We start from the raw sequence: 17,023 nt of genomic DNA, 5'->3' as shown, positions 1-17,023 counted from the left end.
AAATGTGTGTATTTAGTTTATTTTCACTTCTCAAATCTTTGTTACAGAATAATTATTAATGGTGTGGTTCTTTATTAATATTATAACTTAATAGCACACAAACCTCAATAGCTACATAGCCAGCCATTTCTTGTCATCACCAATTGATCTCCTCCCCAGAATCTTCCAGCATACCCAGAGGGCTCAGAGTGGAGTGGAGGAATGTCTCATTTGGGATGAGTCGTGGGACAGGCCAAATTATGTTCAACTGTTACCTTTTATAGAAGCACTTGAGGGGGAGCCTGAGATTGTTTTCTATTAAGCTGGCCTTCAAATTAGGTAGAAACAACCATCAGTTTCAAACAGATTTTTTGAGGACAGTTCGTGTTCCACTTTAATACACCATCCAGATTTTCCTAGTCTTTTCTGCAATCTTTCCCAAATCACCTTTGAGTCAGGAAGGCTGCAATGTGGGCAGAAAAGTCTGGATTTTTCTAGTTCTACCTATGTTGTAACTGTTTTCCCTTCTTCAGTCTCTACATTGGCCGTTCCCCCTTTGGAAATCTCTAAAAAGCTGTACCTGACAACACTGTATCAATGCATCAATTAAAGATTTTTTAAAACCTCAAGAAACCCACTCTGCCACTGCACTGCATTGATAGGCACAGCAACACTGCCACAGGACCATTTGTGTGGAAAAGGTCAACGTATGATTCAGTCATTCATTCACTTACTATGGGATTTATATGCTGCCCTTCCCCTTTCGGGCTCAGAGCAGCTGCCAATCTTTTGTAATAACACAATACAAGAAGAAGAAGAAGAAGAGTTTGGATTTATATCCCCCTTTCTCTCCTGCAGGAGACTCAAAGGGGCTGCCCTTCACCCATCACAACACACACCCTGTGAGGTAGGTGGGGCTGAGAGAGCTCTGAAAAGCTGTGACTAGCCCAAGGTCACCCAGCTGGCGTGTGTGGGAGTGTACAGGCTAATCTGACTTCCCCAGATAAGCCTCCACAGCTCAGGCGGCAGAGCTGGGAATCAAACCCGGTTCCTCCAGATTAGATACACGAGCTCTTAACCTCCTACGCCACTGCTGCTCCTGAACAAAATATAAATACAGTTTAAAATTTAGCTTTAAAATTCACTTTAAAATCTAATCTAAACTGATGGCACCACAATCACAATCAATTTCATAAATAATCAGGACGAAATAACAAGTGCAAAAATAGAAAACAGGAAGATAAGGGGAAAGAGGAGGCCGCAATGTTGGAACCATCATAGTTGTCTCAACCATACACCTGGTGGAACAGATCTGTCTTATAGGTTCTGTAGAACTCCATTAGATCCCACAGGGCTCTGGTCTTACCAGACAGAGCATTCCACCAGGTAGGAGCCAGGACTGAAAAAGCCTGGCCCTAGTTGAGGCTAGGCAGATCACTCTTAGGCCAAGGATCACCAGCAGATTTTCACTTGCAGTTGGCAGCTATCTTTGGGGGACGTACCAGGAGAGGCGGTCCTGTAGGTAAAGACCATTTAGGACTTTAAAGATTAGTACCAAAACCTTAAACCTAGTCTGGTACTCCACTGGGAGCCAAGAAAGCTGATAGAGCACCAGTTGAATGTGTGCCCACTATGGGGTCCCTATGAGAATCTGAGATGCTGTATTCTTTACCAGCTGGAGTTTCTGGAGCAGGCCCAAGGGCTCTTCCTGGGCTAGAGCTCAGATTTGTCCTCAGTCAAGGAATTTGCCTGGGCAATCTAGTTCACTTTTTTGTTATACCACAAATTTTTCTCTTTCGTGCAATTTACAAAACGTTAATACTTTAAGTTAGCTGTTTTGAATTTTGATTTGGACTAATGAAAGGAAAATGACCACACACAGTTGTCAAAGTATGATGACTTCCCTCAGTCCCATTGATACCCCAATGATAGATACCACTTTCATCACTGACACTTTTCTGTCTGTTCTATTTTTTCTTGCACCTCCTCCAAGGAGCATAGTACATGGGACAGTGTAGCACCACATCCCCTTCTCCTCATGAGATAAGCTGGATATGGCCAGCCACTAAGATTTAGGGAAGTGTGTGGATTTGAGCCTGGAAGTTACAGCCTTCTACTGGTGTATCTAGTCAGGCAGCATCCCAGTGACACAAGAGTCACTTATTCTTTTTGCTGACAAAATGAACAGTGGAACTATTGCCTTAATTCAACATTCCTAATTACTGTTGTGTTAATTTAGCCTTCTAACTCTCAAAGTATTTGATAACTAAATGTAATTATAATAGTGAAGTTGGATACTTTTAATCCCACTACAGTCTTATGAACTTGAGCTTGTAATTTTAAAAAATGACAATTTGGCTTATATAATATACTTGAGCATTTGTTTTTAGGTAGCTTTGTATGCCAAATAAAGAACTGACTGTTTAAATTTGCCTGAAAGTTCTTCAGCAGGCTGGTTCTTAGAACTTCAAGTCTATCTATAATCCTTTGTTGCTCCTGCTCTAGTAGGTCTCTAAAAGAGGCTTTTCAGCTCCTCATCCTGGTTTCTCTTCAGATTGTATAAATCTTTTGCCATTTACTGAAGTTATTAATATAGGTCTCAGAATCCCTAGTTAAATCGCTACTGGCAGAAATAGTTCTTTCCCTGTCCTACATTTTATCCATACAATAACCCTATAAGGCAAAATGAGACTGTTAGTTGCTGACCCAAGTTCACTCTGACCCAGTAAGTATGCTTGACCTTTTGACAAATCTACACCACACTGGTTTATTGCTTCTGGCCAATAGATAGGATCGGCTGATTTTCAGTAATCCTATGCTTGGGGGTAAACTCCATGAGTAAATTGGAAGCAAAATTCTTGCGACATCTTACAAACTAACTTTTCCTTTTAGTAAATCTAGCACAAACTTTTTTGTGGATTAGAGCCCACCAGTTCTTGCATTTCTTGGCCATTTTACTGTTTACAATTCTTTTTTATACATACATACATACATACATGCATGCATGCATGCATGCATGCATGTGTAGAAAGAGAGAGACTGAGTTGCCTGCCGTTTATTTTTGCTGCAATTGACCAAGAGGTTACTTCTTATAGCAGCAGAGGAAGATTAAATACGCACAAGAACCCTCCAGTCCTACCTGACGCAACTGCTATGACGGTGACGGGGTTTGCCTATAAGGCGTGGCTAGTCCTTTTCGTTCCTTCCTTCTCCCTTCCGCTTGAGGGCGCCCTAGCACGAAAAGAGAAACGCCGGACAGCAGCAGCCCTAAACATTCGTGGACGTGCTATCCTCCGACCAGCAGGGGGCGCCGAAGGGCTTTGCGGGCGACTGGCGGAACCACGCGAGCGAAGGGTACGCCGGGAACGGCGACGAGAAGGAGGAGCGTTTTTCCCACACTGTTCTCTTCAGTCGGGAAGGCCCTAAAAGACCATTGCGCGGACGCTGTCGCGAGAAAGGCGTCATTGTCACGCTTGCTCGCCGCGTTCCTCTTCGCTTCCTCCTGTTGCCTCTGTCGGGAGCGCCAGAAAGGCCGTCTTCCTTGCACCGCCGTCGTCATGCCGAAGAATAAAGGTGAGGCTTCTCGAGCTCTGCTTAGCTTCTGCGGGAACAGGTTAAAGGTTCTCCCCTCTCGGCCTGGGTTTCTTTCATACCTCCTCCTCCTCCTCTTGTGTGAAAGCAGTGTCCCGCATACACGTTTCATGGGACCTCCTTTGCTGCCCTTACTCGTTTTCTCACAGCCCGCCGCCTTGTCCGTGTGTTCAGCGGGGCGTCTTTCTCTCTGTGTTGAGAGGGGCCTAAGACATGTTTTCACCTCTTCTCTACATTTGCTTTGGCTATGGGTTCCTATGTATGTAGAAGGTACTCGGCTCAGTCTCCATCATCATCTCCAGATCAATAACTCTCAAGAGGGAGATACTGATGAAGGCTTTCTCTGCTTGGATTTCAGGAAAGGTGGTGCTGACTGGGGAGGGTGTCAGTGACCTAGCGATTGATCTGATTCATTATGAAACAACTTAAGGTTCTCCGTTCTGAGTGCTTTTATTCTTTTTTAGCTAATAGTCTGGCTTAGTAGCAATCTGTTATCAGGATTTGGTTGCTGGGTTGTTTCACACTGTATGCATTTGTGTTCTGTGTTAATAAAGTGAAATTTACCTCCTCTCAAGCAGCTATTTTGAGAAGTACCTCCCTGTACTTCTTTAAACCAATTTTTGTTGCAGATATGTTTATATTGAGGGTATAGTATGTGTTGTTAGACTGAAGCTCTAAGGGTGGTTGACAGTAAACAACTAATTAATTTTAATTTTAGACTGTGGTGACTTTTAAAATATGCGTTTGCTTACCACTCAGAATAGACATAAAATAGACAAAAGTTGAATAGTTTTTATTGTGAGGTGCAAATCTATACAAATGTTGCCAAGAGAAAATTGTATAGTAGCAAATCTTGCCTATTCTAGTTTGGAAAGTTGTCAAAGGCCACAAAAGTTATTTTGGACAGCAAACTTGGCTATGGTCTTGCGATTGCTGATCACACATCATCAACTCAAAAGTATATTGAAAATGATAGAACCATGTTGGAACCATATGTTATCTTTCCTGTGGGGCATTTGCAGGTGTTTTACAGCACATCTGTAAGCATATTATTAATTTGACAACTGGAAAACATTTTCAGTATTTTAAATCAGCTTTAATTGACTTAATGAACCTTGTTGGTAATTTTATATTTATTTCTAAACCGCACTTGTTTTTATTGTATATTTTTGCCACCACGCTTCTGATTTTTTTAAGTGCTGTTTTTCATACTAGTTTTCAAGATGTGGCTAATAATTCTCATCGTCTCAATTTAGGTAAGGGAGGTAAAAATAGAAGAAGAGGTAAGAATGAGAATGAATCTGAAAAAAGAGAACTGGTGTTCAAAGAAGATGGGCAAGGTGAGAAATACCATTTTATGTTCTTTCACTTTATGTATGAAGTAACATCTGGCATTATTTATTTGGATGTGTTTGGTTTTCAATATGCTTCTGGATTTTTTTCCAGTGCAATTCAGTAGATGGATTCTATAATCTGAGCCCATGGATTTCAGTGGGTTTAGGTTAACTGTGGGTTAACTGTTTACAGTATCACTAGTATTTAAGGAAACTGTAACAAATGTCTCAGATCTTAATATGAACAGGTTTCCTGCTCTTTAAATTGTGTGTGGAAGGACTGTAACTGAATGGTAGAGAATTAGCTTGGTGTGCAGAGGGTATCAGCTTAAATCCTGCATCTCCTCAAAGGATCAGGTAGCAGGTGGTGTAAAATACCTCTACCTGCTACTCTGAAGAACTGCTGCCATTCTGAATAGACAGTACTAACCTTGATGATCCTGTGGTCTGATTCAGTGGAAGCTAGCTTCCTATGTGTTCAGAATATACATGCTGATAATTAGAAGCTTGGGAAGTATGCTCAAAGATCAAGGTTCTTCACACTGAAAATATAGCAGTATTTTGAAACACTTTGACCCTGTAGTCTGTTAACAGCCTCCTTGGTTGTCATGATACTGGTGTGGATATCTGGATCAATTTTCAATATTTTATGTTGGGTTTTTTTGTCAGAAACTTTTTTGATCTTTGTTTAGCTTGACTCCACACCCACAATGTTTCTGGGAGTCCACTGATTCTCCGCTCTCCCAGGAGCAGAAAGAGGGATAGAATAGCAAGCTGTAATGTAGGGTGGGCTGCCATGCTATTTAAGGGTCAAAGCTTATGATGGAGCACTTGTTTTTTGTACGTTAAGGTATGAAGTTACTTCAGTTAATATTTCAAGTATTTTAGTATGCTACCTTGATTGTGTTTATAGAGTGGCAGTTAGATAATTTATAGCATATTCTAGATGCTTCATAGGTAAATTATATAGTTTGAAATCATTTGAAAAAAAATTGACTGAGGTGGCCAAATACTGTTCTTTAAGTCTCAGCATAGTATTCTCTGCATGGTTGTACAGCAGCCTTTATTCTCTTTGCAAGAGTCACATGTAATGTTTAAGAATAATTTTTGACTTGCTTAATCAAGGCTTATGAAGGTGGGTAACGGATCCAGGAAATCAGAGATGCTCACCGCAGACATCAGACTACACCCACCATTTTTGCTCACTAAGTCTTTTGGCTCGTGTTAATGTATGGCACTTAATATTCAGTCACATCTTGCTTGTATCTGGTTTTAATAGCTCAATACCCTTGAGTGGAGAAAAGTATAAATTATAGTAGTACGTCTATTTCTTGGCTCTTCTGTACAATTTTCTTGGCTGAATTGGCACATAATTTATTTCAGAATATGCCCAAGTGATCAAGATGTTGGGAAATGGCCGACTGGAGGCATTATGTTTTGATGGTGTAAAGAGGTTATGTCATATCAGAGGAAAACTGAGGAAAAAGGTATGTTTGAGTATGTATTAAACTGTATATGGGTATACAAATCTTAGAGATGCTGATGGTTCTGTATATTTTTACCAAAAGTTTTAACAGCTTACGTGAGAAGCTGAAATTGATTGTGTTTTAAAAACATTGTTCCATAAAGCCAGTACTTCTTTGTTTCCATTACCGCAATTGGTGGGGTTTTTGATGTTATATCTGAATTGGGATGGGAAAAATGCAGTGGAGAAATGTTTTGTGTACTTGGGGATTTGGTATCAAATGGGGGTTTGAAATACTTGCAAAGCATGCTGCATCTTGAAAACGTGAGGATAAGTGCAGGAGTCAGCTGGCTTCATCTTAGTTATATCTGTCAGCTGTTTGTCCTGGTTCGCTGATGGAAATTAGTTCTGGTAGCCATGCCGCAGCTAAAGTTTGCTCAGAAACATATTGAAAACTATTTGAGCTGACTTGCCTGTTGAGCCATCTTGTGAATCTACTGGGGAAACTTTAAGTTTATGTTTCCAAATGTAGTGCCCAGTTTTTTCTCCTCTCAAGGACAAAGTCATAGTATCTAACAACAAATGCATGGGCCACATACTTCAGAAAACAGTTGCTGAAGAATTTCAATAGTGCATATTACACCTTGTGCTATGATGAAACCACCAATGCAGCATCGTACAAAGAATTATGGGTAACTGTTAGATATTGATTACTAACTGAAAACATGATTGGGACCAGGTATCTCCAGACTTTTTTATGGGATCAGCAATAGCTAAAGGTACTTACAGTAAATTGGATAAAGCTTTGGATTCAGCACAACTGCTTCGATGAGAATGGTTACTGCTAAGTAAGGATGGGTCAGATGTCAACACAGATGTCATTCAGCTTATGAATGATTATCTTATTTTGACAGAGAGACAACCTGTAGTAGATATTGGCACTTGTAACATTCCTTTAGTCCATAATGCATTTTGAAAAGGCACAGCAGAACTTGGAGACGAAGCATCAAATTTGATTTTCTGTCATGGGTTTTTTTTATGGGTGGCCAACACAATGGGAAGATTTTACAAAAATTCGAAGAAATCTTGCTATCCCAAATCATTGTTTCTTGAAACAAGTTTCTTCTAGGTAGTTATTGCTAGAGATTGCTGCCGTAAGGCTCACTGAGCAGTAGTCAGCAGTTATGAAGTTCTTTAATGACTTTGTACCCAAAAGTAAAAGTGATGTGGTAAAATCTTCCACAGAGTATAGAAACACAACCTCTTAAAATATGAGACAATGAAATGAGAGGTGATGTTTTGTTGCACGAGTTCCTGCTTATTTAGAGTTCACTGGAATGTTCAAGTAAAAAGAGCATGTGATGCACAGTGAACTAAAAACACTCACAAGAACCATAATGAATTTATTTATTTATTTATTGTTTCGTCTTCTATACCGCCCGATCCCCGAAGGACAGAATTGTCTTATATCTGTGAGAGAAATAATCACTAAGACAAGCCCATCCTCAGAAATCTTCAATGCTTAGCTCCAGGAACAGTGAGTCAAAAAAGGATATAGTGAAAATAGCAGCAGCCCTCCCAACGGATATTCCACTGGACATGATTACAGACAAAATGGAAACTTCTTATTCTCAGAGATGTAACTTCCCGCATGTTTACATACTAGAATCAGTTCTTTGAGAAGACAAAAACACCTGGAGATCCCAAATAGATACTGGTTACCAAGGTGGTAAAAGCAGCATTATCATTATCACTTGGTAGTATGGGCAAAAAGGGTTTTCAAAATTTGGACACATTTTGACTGATGGAAGGCCCAGCATTTTGGGCTGCTTCTCCTGGTTTCTCTCCACCCCCTCACCCCACCCCCCACCCCGGTCCATTATGGAGCAGGGTAACCCAGGACAAATGAGTCTTATCTACAGGTAGGTTCAGTTATTTCTTAGAGTTTAAGTAATTCCTTGATTCTCAGTTGACTTCCAGGGGCCTTCCCCACTATCTGCACCTTTATTATCAGCCAAATTGTAGACCTGAGGAGTCTTCATAAACATTTGAAAATTGCCATGTTTATAATGCTGTCATTGTCTTAGGTGTTACTTTTGCTGAGTAAAGGGAGGTGTCTTTTACCTGAAAGATGCTTATTTTAATATCTCAGGTCCTGAATCCTTTAGGAAATATCTATTTTCAGTATGTGGACTCCTTGTATGAGTAGATTCAGTTTCAAAGCCTTTATTGACATATAAGAATATTATAATAAGAAAAGAAATAATAAAAGGAAAAAGGGTCGTATACATTTGTTCAATACATACAGGTACAGGCGGGTTTAGCCTTGTATGAATACATGGTGTTGCCTTTTGGCCAGCTATGACTGCAAGGGTATCCACCAAGTGTGTGTCAGCTGTGATAGCTTACTTGAGGCTCAAGGGGTGCACAATTTACCCATGTTTGGATGACCAGCTGTTTGCAGACAACTCTTACAACACTCTAGTAGACCACATCTAATATAGCCATTAGTCCATTAGATTCCTTGGGGCTGTTGGTGAATTGGGAAAAGTCCCACGCAATCTACCCCGTCCGTAGAGTTCATTGATGCTTTATTGGATTCTTTAAAAGGAAGGGCTCATTAACCTTTTCAAAGGAAGCAAGCCATCCAAGCACTTGCGACACTTCTTTCAGTACACAGTTTTTAAAGAGATGTTCACATTCAGGATCTACTGGTCCCCCATCTGAGACTCCATATGAAAACTCTGCAAAATTTGTCCATAAATTTAGGATAGAATTTAACCCTCCATGGCAATTATCTATTCAAGGCCCATCCTCAGATAACAGTTATTTTGGAGTATTTACTGTTCATCAAGGGTAGCGATTTGCCAGTTTCTTCGTTAAAGGTACACTTGCCAGCCCAATTGGCCTTTCACATCAATGTGAACAGTTTCCATGTTTTCTGCTCCTCAATCTAAGAGAGTTCCTAAAATGTTTGCTTAATCTGTATCCACAAGTTACTGCTCCACTTCTCCAGTGGAGTTTGTTGTTAGTATTAGCTAATGCACAAATCATTTGAACGCTTAGTAAAGTGTGGCTTGTCTGTTATCCTACAAGCTCTCTTTCCTGATGGTCATCGCCTCTCCACATAGAGGGGGAGAGTGGCATGTGCTGTGCTCCAATCCCTCTTTCACCAAGTCCATAAAATGAAGTGGTCTTCTACCCCAGCCTTTGCTTTCACTTCAGGTTGTTTCATGTCTCCCAAGATATATTCCTACCAGTATTCTTTGCAGCATCTCTTTCAACATCAAGGCAAATGTAACACACAAGATGCATAAGGAGGTCCCTCTTGGTTTATTTACAATGCATGAAAAGTTTTAGAAAATACTAGAACATGTTTCTCTGTTATGCCGGCCTTAATCAAGGCAGGGCAATGTTGTTTAGTAGTCAGATGGGTGGTGTCAGCAGTGAAATTGTCAGCTGATGTGATATGCCTTCTTCCACTGAGAACCCACTTCATCTGTGCCCAAGCAGCATCAGTTGCCTTTCTGAGCAAAGTTTATCTGAAAGACATCTGCAAGGCTGGTTGACTCTGTCCATGTTCATGAGACAGTACTCCATCAATGTGGATTCGAGGAATGAGACAGCAGGTAAGAGACTGGACCTGCAGTCACTTTTTTGCTGACTATTCCACTCCCATTTTCTCAGTATGTGACCTTGTGACTCTCCCATGTGGGACTTCATGGAAACCACAATGATGAAAACAGTGTGGCACTTACAGTGTACCCTTCTTTGTACACTGTGAGCTGCCTGTCTTCTTCTGTGACCATGAAGGGAGGACTGAGAGAGGAGTGATTTTCCACTTCCATCATATGCCTGTTTGGGCGGGAAATGCTGTCCCGATGCAGGGAGGAGGAAAAACCTCTCAATCTTGTTGAATTTTCTGCAAAGCTTTAGCATCTTACTCTCCATAGCTAGCTTGCACAGTCCTATCTGTGCCTGCACAGAATACTCGTTGAACAATATTTTCAAGTAAACACAACCCTGTTTTCTATCATCTCCTTTCTCTTACCAGGGCTGCTAAGACTAAAAGCCCTGCTAACTTTTATAATAAATTTATACTCGCCTCCCTGAACTTTGGTCATGACCTTCATATGCTCTACTGAAACTTCTATTATTGATTTGTGAGTTGGCACTTCTGTGGTATTCTTTGTATCTCTGACTTGCTCTTGTATTTTTATCCCTGTTCTGAAGATTATGCCTACTTCTTCAGTAAAGGTTGACAAGATCAGCTTTGAATTTCCTGTAACCTTCCTTGTCCATTTCCCTTCTATCTCAAACTGATTCTCCTTCTCTCCACCCTCGGTCCGGGATCGATTACCTTAATTTGCAGACTTTGCGCCCATCTCATTTATTATTCTCCTCCCCGCTCCCCCTTCTCAGGCTCAGTCCATTTGTGCCTGGCTTCTGTCCTTTGTTTTCAAGTATACTGTTTCCTACCTTTCCTCCTTAATCATAATAACTTTTGAGGCTTTTTTAAAAAATCCATGTGATCAAATCAAGAGGTTTACTTTTTCCTTGACATATACATGACTTTGACACTGATAATCTGCTTCTCCCAGGGTTTCCATTACCCTCTCCCTTTTCATTTTACTTTATTTTTCTTGTTTTACCTTTTTGGCTTCCTTTTGACCACCCTTTTGTCTTAATTGCCATCCCGTAAAGCATAATAATTGCTTGGTGTTAGCACTTTTTGCAGTTGATCGCATTGGATATTGCTACCTCTTACAAGAAATCCAAATTCCTTAATGCTATTGTTTGCTCTCACTCTCGTAATTTCTGCAAAGTGATACACAACTCCTGGGGTACTCCTCACCAGGAAGGAGACAAAAACCATTCCTCATTGCCTTAGATCCCAACTCAAGATCCAGTTCAACAACAGTTTCCCTAAATCACATGGCCCTGAATGGGCAGAGAGGTGGGACATAAATGTGGTAAATAATAGTGTCATTTTACCTTCTTTTCTGATTCTCCCCTCAATCTTCCCAGCCACTAACTTTATATTCTTGAGACACACACCCATATTCATTTTACAGAAAGGTCTTGCAGATAATGATATCCATCCCCGTTAGTCTGGTACGTCTTTCTTCACCTCACACTCTAGTTCGACAGCTGAGACATGTCCTCATTTGAAACTACCCAATCTAATACTGTTGTATTTCTTCTTGAAGATGAAATGTTTGTAAATTGTGATCAACCTTACAGATAATTTCATCTGGGCAATATTGAGGAATACTGACTTTAGTAAGTCTGGGAGCAGGCAAAGTGTCTGTCTTTGAGAAACAAATTTAGTGCATTTTGTTAACTTTCAGTAAAATCTTGTGCTTTTCTTAAAGTTAGGTTTTTAGTTTTAAAAAATGACTTATTAAAATACTTTAGTTGCTTGCTTTGTTTTTTTTTTTTAGGTTTGGATAAATACATCAGATATAATATTGGTGGGATTAAGAGACTACCAGGTAAACATTCTTTACTTTGTTTGGGTTATGTAACAATGAGCTCAGTTCTGAAGCACTTAATTGATTCAGTAGTGTTTTTCTATAAGCAAATTGAATCTTTTATAGAGAAAAGGTAACTATGCAAAGTCCAAAATTACCTTGTGCCTTGGTGTGAATAAATGTTATATACTCCCCATTTGAAAGGATGCCTTGGGGAGAATGGAAGTAAATTAGCTAATTGTATCAAATTGTGTTTAAAGCCCAAATTACCCATGCTTTGCAATGCAAAGTAAGTCATGAAATATATCAAAGACAGCCTGCAAGAGCTTTGCTGTAAGATTTCCTAGAATCCTTTTTCCAGGCAGTCTTGCTTTCATTGAGTTGATGCCGGTCAAGATCTGGAATGCTAGAACCCAGTTCCACTGCCTGGATATTGGGGAAAGGGTAGAAGTATCCAGTAAAGGGCTTTGGAGCATGGAACTATCAAGAGAGTCTTAAAGTAAAGCTTCTCTACCAGTGAACCATGTGAACCCTATTATTCCTGGCTTTTGCTCACTTGTGTCACAGCCTTCAACTTCATGCCAGACCTTGGTATGGGCAAAAGGAGAGAGTAAAGAGGAGCGATCCATAGCACCATTGAGATAGATCCAACAGCACAGGCCCATCTCTTACCCACACTGCTCACTATAGTTGTGACAAGCTGAGATAGGGAAAGAAGGAAAGAAAGTCAGCATGCTTTAGCCACCACATAATACTAGATTTATTAATATAATGTATATTATTACAAAAACTATCAGTATTCAGATTCTTAGAAGTATGACCCTGACCTTGTTGGCCCAGGCTAGCCCAGTCACATCAGATCTTAGAAGCTAAGCCAGCATGACACTGGTTAGTACTTGAATGGGAGACTTTTCAATGAATTCCTGTGTAGATGCAGTCAATGGCCTGTCTGTCTCTTCTGTTGAAAACCCTTACCAGTGACAGTGCATAGTTCAATAGATTAGTTTAAAATGCGAGGAAACTGCTTTTTCAAAATATGAGTTGATAAGATATGGTAGTTATAATGTCAAAGTAGCAGTGCTTTAAGAAGAAGAAACTCTTTGAGAATATTACTTACAATTTTTTTTTTTTTTTAGGATAACAAGGCCGACGTTATTCTAAAATACAATGCAGATGAGGCCAGAAGCCTGAAGGCATATGGAGAACTTCCAGAGCATGGTGAGAATTCCTCAAGTACAAATCAGGGGCACTGGGAGCCAGGGAAACAATTCCAGGGAAATGTCTGCTGTTTGTTCACTGTAATTCTCTCATTCAGCCAAAATTAATGAAACGGACACATTTGGACCTGGTGATGATGATGAAATCCAATTTGATGATATTGGAGATGATGATGAAGATATTGATGATGTAAGTATTGTACTGGAAAACATTCAAATATTCACATGGTGGCTCTGGGAAAGTGCAGTAAAACCTTGAAAGGTATGATTTTAAAGCAGTGCAGGTTGCTGGTTAATTAGTAGTTTATCCAGTGGTATTCCACTGTCCATCCTAATGGACTCAAATCTATTTCCTTGCATTTGCGTTATGAGATGTGTGCTTTTTATGCTACAATTTTGGATTCTTAAAAATCGATATGGCTGAATGTTCCAAGTAGTTCTTTTTCAGATGGATAAATTGAAGTTTATTGAAAGGTCTTCAGCTGCAAAACAAATGGAGTTAATCATTTCTATATCCTTGATCTCAGTGGGAAAGAATTGCATCTACATGTCATGCATACAAGGGCAATTTTTAAAAAATGGTAAAAGTGGTACAGGAGGCAAAAAAATCAAATCATTTCTGAATTTAATTATTTAATGTAATACTGATTATATGAACTTGAGTTAAGAATGTCATGATAATGTAACTCTATCCCTCTTTTACTTACAGATCTAAATGGAACTGAGAGGTATACATTCCGGCTTTCCACCTCAAGAATTATTTTGTCTCAAGTCTCTATTCTTAAGAAGACTGAAACTGCAAAACATTTGTAGTTACAGGAAACCTATCTATTACCCAATGTTTAAGTATTTATATTTCTTTGAGAAACAGATAATGTTGGACTTGCAAATGAAACGTTACAGCTATTTTTGTCTCTGTACTAATTAGACTTTTACATCTGAGTGTAAATACACTTACTATGAGCTCCCATATTTGCTTCATCTGTTTTTGCCACTAAATTTCTCTAAACCTGGGTTCTGAAATAAAAAATTGCTTGTCCTTTAATTATCATGGATTTTGCTTAAATGCCCAGTTCAGGTTAGTGTGGAATCTGCCAGTTCAGTATCATTTCCTATTATCCCTTAAACTTGAAGTCAGCTTGTAAGATTTTGATAATAGCGAAGGCGGGATTCTTCATTAAAGTCCATAATGCCTGGATGTGCTTTTTAGTTTAGCTGCATGTTACTTTTATACTGGTTTTGATATTAAATTTCCTCTCTTTCACAGATACAGTTGCCATAATGGAAAGAGAATAAATTTTAAAAATTATGTATGTTAAAACTACTATTCTGTATTTGGTAGTGGTAATACTGAAGTTAAACACTGGGTGGCACCGAATTTAAGTTATTAATTCATTTGGAAAACTTGCATCGTTCTCTTGTAATTAAACATTTTAAAAGGTTAGGGTTGCCCTTGAAAAGCTAAACACTGAACAGTTACATTGACACATACTTAGAATATTTTTACATTACAAAAAACCTTATGTTAAAGACTAAAGTTTTATTTTAAGCCTAAATTCCACAAATTATAAGGTACAACTGAAGAAATGTTTTAGTACAGTCTGATTTGGAGTATATAAGAGATTAATGCAAAGTTTTTTAAAAAAACCCTATCACTAATTACCAAGCAGATCAACTAACGGAAGAAGCATTTCCAGTTTAGGTGGGAGTGGTGCATCTAAAAAGTTCAATAAAGACTAACAAAGTCATATAAATATTGACAAATTCTGGACTGGGTTTGTGTCTCTTCGGTGTTTTCTATTGCAGTTTTGATTTTAATCAAGGGGAATTAAATTGCTATTACTTAGCACATTACGTATAATGATGTTCACATGAATACTGTCAGTTCTTAATTTAGTATGCTTCTTAAGAAAATTGTCAGACATGAAAGTGTAATAAGCTACATCTGATATCCATTTTGTGGAATTAGCCTCCTTTATGTTGAATTCTAAAGATGACAAACCAATGAATATTGAAGCTCCAATATTGCTTTCCTGATAAATATTGGAATAATTTTAATTGTGTTCTTTCCAAGGGATAAATGAAAGATCGTGTGTGCATGTTTGTGTCTTTTGGGTACATTGCTTTTTGGCCATAAACTGAAATAACTGTTTAGGAGGGGGCAATTGCTTTGAACACATGGTAGAGTAAAAAAAATTCCAGCCATTTCTGAGTCTTGAATAAGCAAATATTCTAGATAGCAGCATTACAATAATAATACATTGGAAATATGGTGGGAACTTGAAAGAGAGGCAGTGTAATAAGATTCTTACCAATTGTGGTGTTTTCATTAATGTTAGATAATAGAGAGCGTTCATCTCAATTCTGCATGGGTTCAGTGGTCTATCTCTGACCCAAAATAATTTAACTGTAGGTTTCTCTCTAGTATTTTACTACCTGAAATTATTCGGTGCCAGGAGCTGAACTTGGGCCTTTATACATACAAATCACATGCTCTCTTATGAGTAATTAACCTTCCAATTATATATAGCTGTGATCCAGCTAAATGATTTTTAGTGTGTGACAAAACCTTTTCATCTGCATATAGTAAAAAGGTTTTGTTTATCCTGCTTCTCCTCCAAGGGATTTGCTAAGGACAGTATATATGCTAGCTAGCACATTTTATGTTCAGAACTTATGATGCTGGTAGTTTGAGTTGAGACTGAGTTCCCAAACTATATTGGTATGAAGCAAATTGTGTGATTTCTGTAAAGTTGGTCCTTTGAAAAAGACTTCAGTCTCCTTTTGGAACTGTATGATTGGATCTTTTAAACCAGAGAACTCCTAGTTGACAACTGGTAATCATTCTATACTTGCTCTTTGAAGCATGAAAGAAGTTAATACTATGTTAGAGGTGGCAGACTGAATGTCTGAATCCAGTCTGAAAAAGGGAGCATGAAAAAAAAGGATAAAGTTGTGCTGTTGAGAACTGTTGTGTGTTCAGGTTCTTGGAATAATGAATTTGATTAAAATAGAGACAATAAGGACAGAGATAAATGATTATTAGTTACAGTCAGTTCGTATATCACATGGAGAGTTTCAGTGCTAAAGCCACATATTCCTCAGGTGGTTCAGAGACCATCTATTCAGATAGTCCTCATGCTGAACAGCTGTATAGAGTCAACAGTGGAAATTGCATCATGAATGTTGTTTCAAGTGGTCTTCACATCTTTTTACAACTTTTTGGCTAAACTTTATGAAATCCAGTAAAATATTCAATAATTTGATATACTTTTGAACCAAAATGTAATTTCCTTTATTTACTATTTTCTGAAAGTGAACTAAAACAATTTATATCAACAAACAGTAAAAAAAAAAGGGCAAACCAAGTTTATACTTTGTATGAGAGTCAGTATTACAGGCTTGGTGGAAATACTAGGTGATAATAACTGTTGTGAAGAATTTACATAAGTGGGATTTCCTTATTGCTTACAATCCTGTAAAAAGACTGTAGCCATTCCTGGTACTCTCAAAAGTTGTGGGTTTTCTGGACTGTGTGGTCGTGGTCTGATAGATCTTGTTCCTAACATTTTGCCTGCATCTGTGCCTGCCATCTTCAGAGGTGTATCACAGAGTCTAAACACAGTGTCAGCCACAGATGCAGGCGAAACGTTAGGAATAAGATCTGCCAGACCACGGCCACTCAGCCCGGAAAACCCACCACAGCCAGTTGAATCCGGCCGTGAAAGCCTTCAACAATACATCTTACACGCTATCTCAAATATTAACATGAAAAATGCAAACACTGGAGGAGTCCCAAGTATTGCTGCAAGCTTCATACCTGGACTTCTAAGAACTGTTTGTTAAACCAGGGAACCAGATGCATAATATAATTCTGAGGGTGATCGCTGGGCAAATGCATCTATTTTATTTACTTCATTTATATCCCAACTTTCTCCCCAGTGGCGACCAAAGGTTGCTTGC

At 38.9% G+C, this 17,023-nt stretch overlaps 1 protein-coding gene across 1 annotated transcript; it reads left to right on the top strand.

The window, feature by feature from the left end:
• Positions 1–3,332: 3,332 nt before the first annotated feature.
• Positions 3,333–14,824, top strand: EIF1AX (eukaryotic translation initiation factor 1A X-linked). Its single transcript, XM_048494235.1, has 7 exons — positions 3,333–3,552; positions 4,827–4,910; positions 6,288–6,391; positions 11,814–11,864; positions 12,980–13,061; positions 13,159–13,250; positions 13,770–14,824. Exons 1-7 carry the CDS (start codon positions 3,537–3,539, stop codon positions 13,773–13,775), a joined length of 435 nt encoding a protein of 144 aa, XP_048350192.1. The 5' UTR covers positions 3,333–3,536; the 3' UTR covers positions 13,776–14,824.
• The last annotated feature ends 2,199 nt before the right edge of the window (positions 14,825–17,023 follow it).

Source organism: Sphaerodactylus townsendi, linkage group LG04 (genome assembly GCF_021028975.2).
Source record: "Sphaerodactylus townsendi isolate TG3544 linkage group LG04, MPM_Stown_v2.3, whole genome shotgun sequence".
NCBI classification, from domain to species: domain Eukaryota; kingdom Metazoa; phylum Chordata; class Lepidosauria; order Squamata; family Sphaerodactylidae; genus Sphaerodactylus; species Sphaerodactylus townsendi.
The sequence above is the reverse complement of the archived record's forward strand: the minus strand, read 5'-3'. Positions and strand labels throughout refer to the sequence as shown.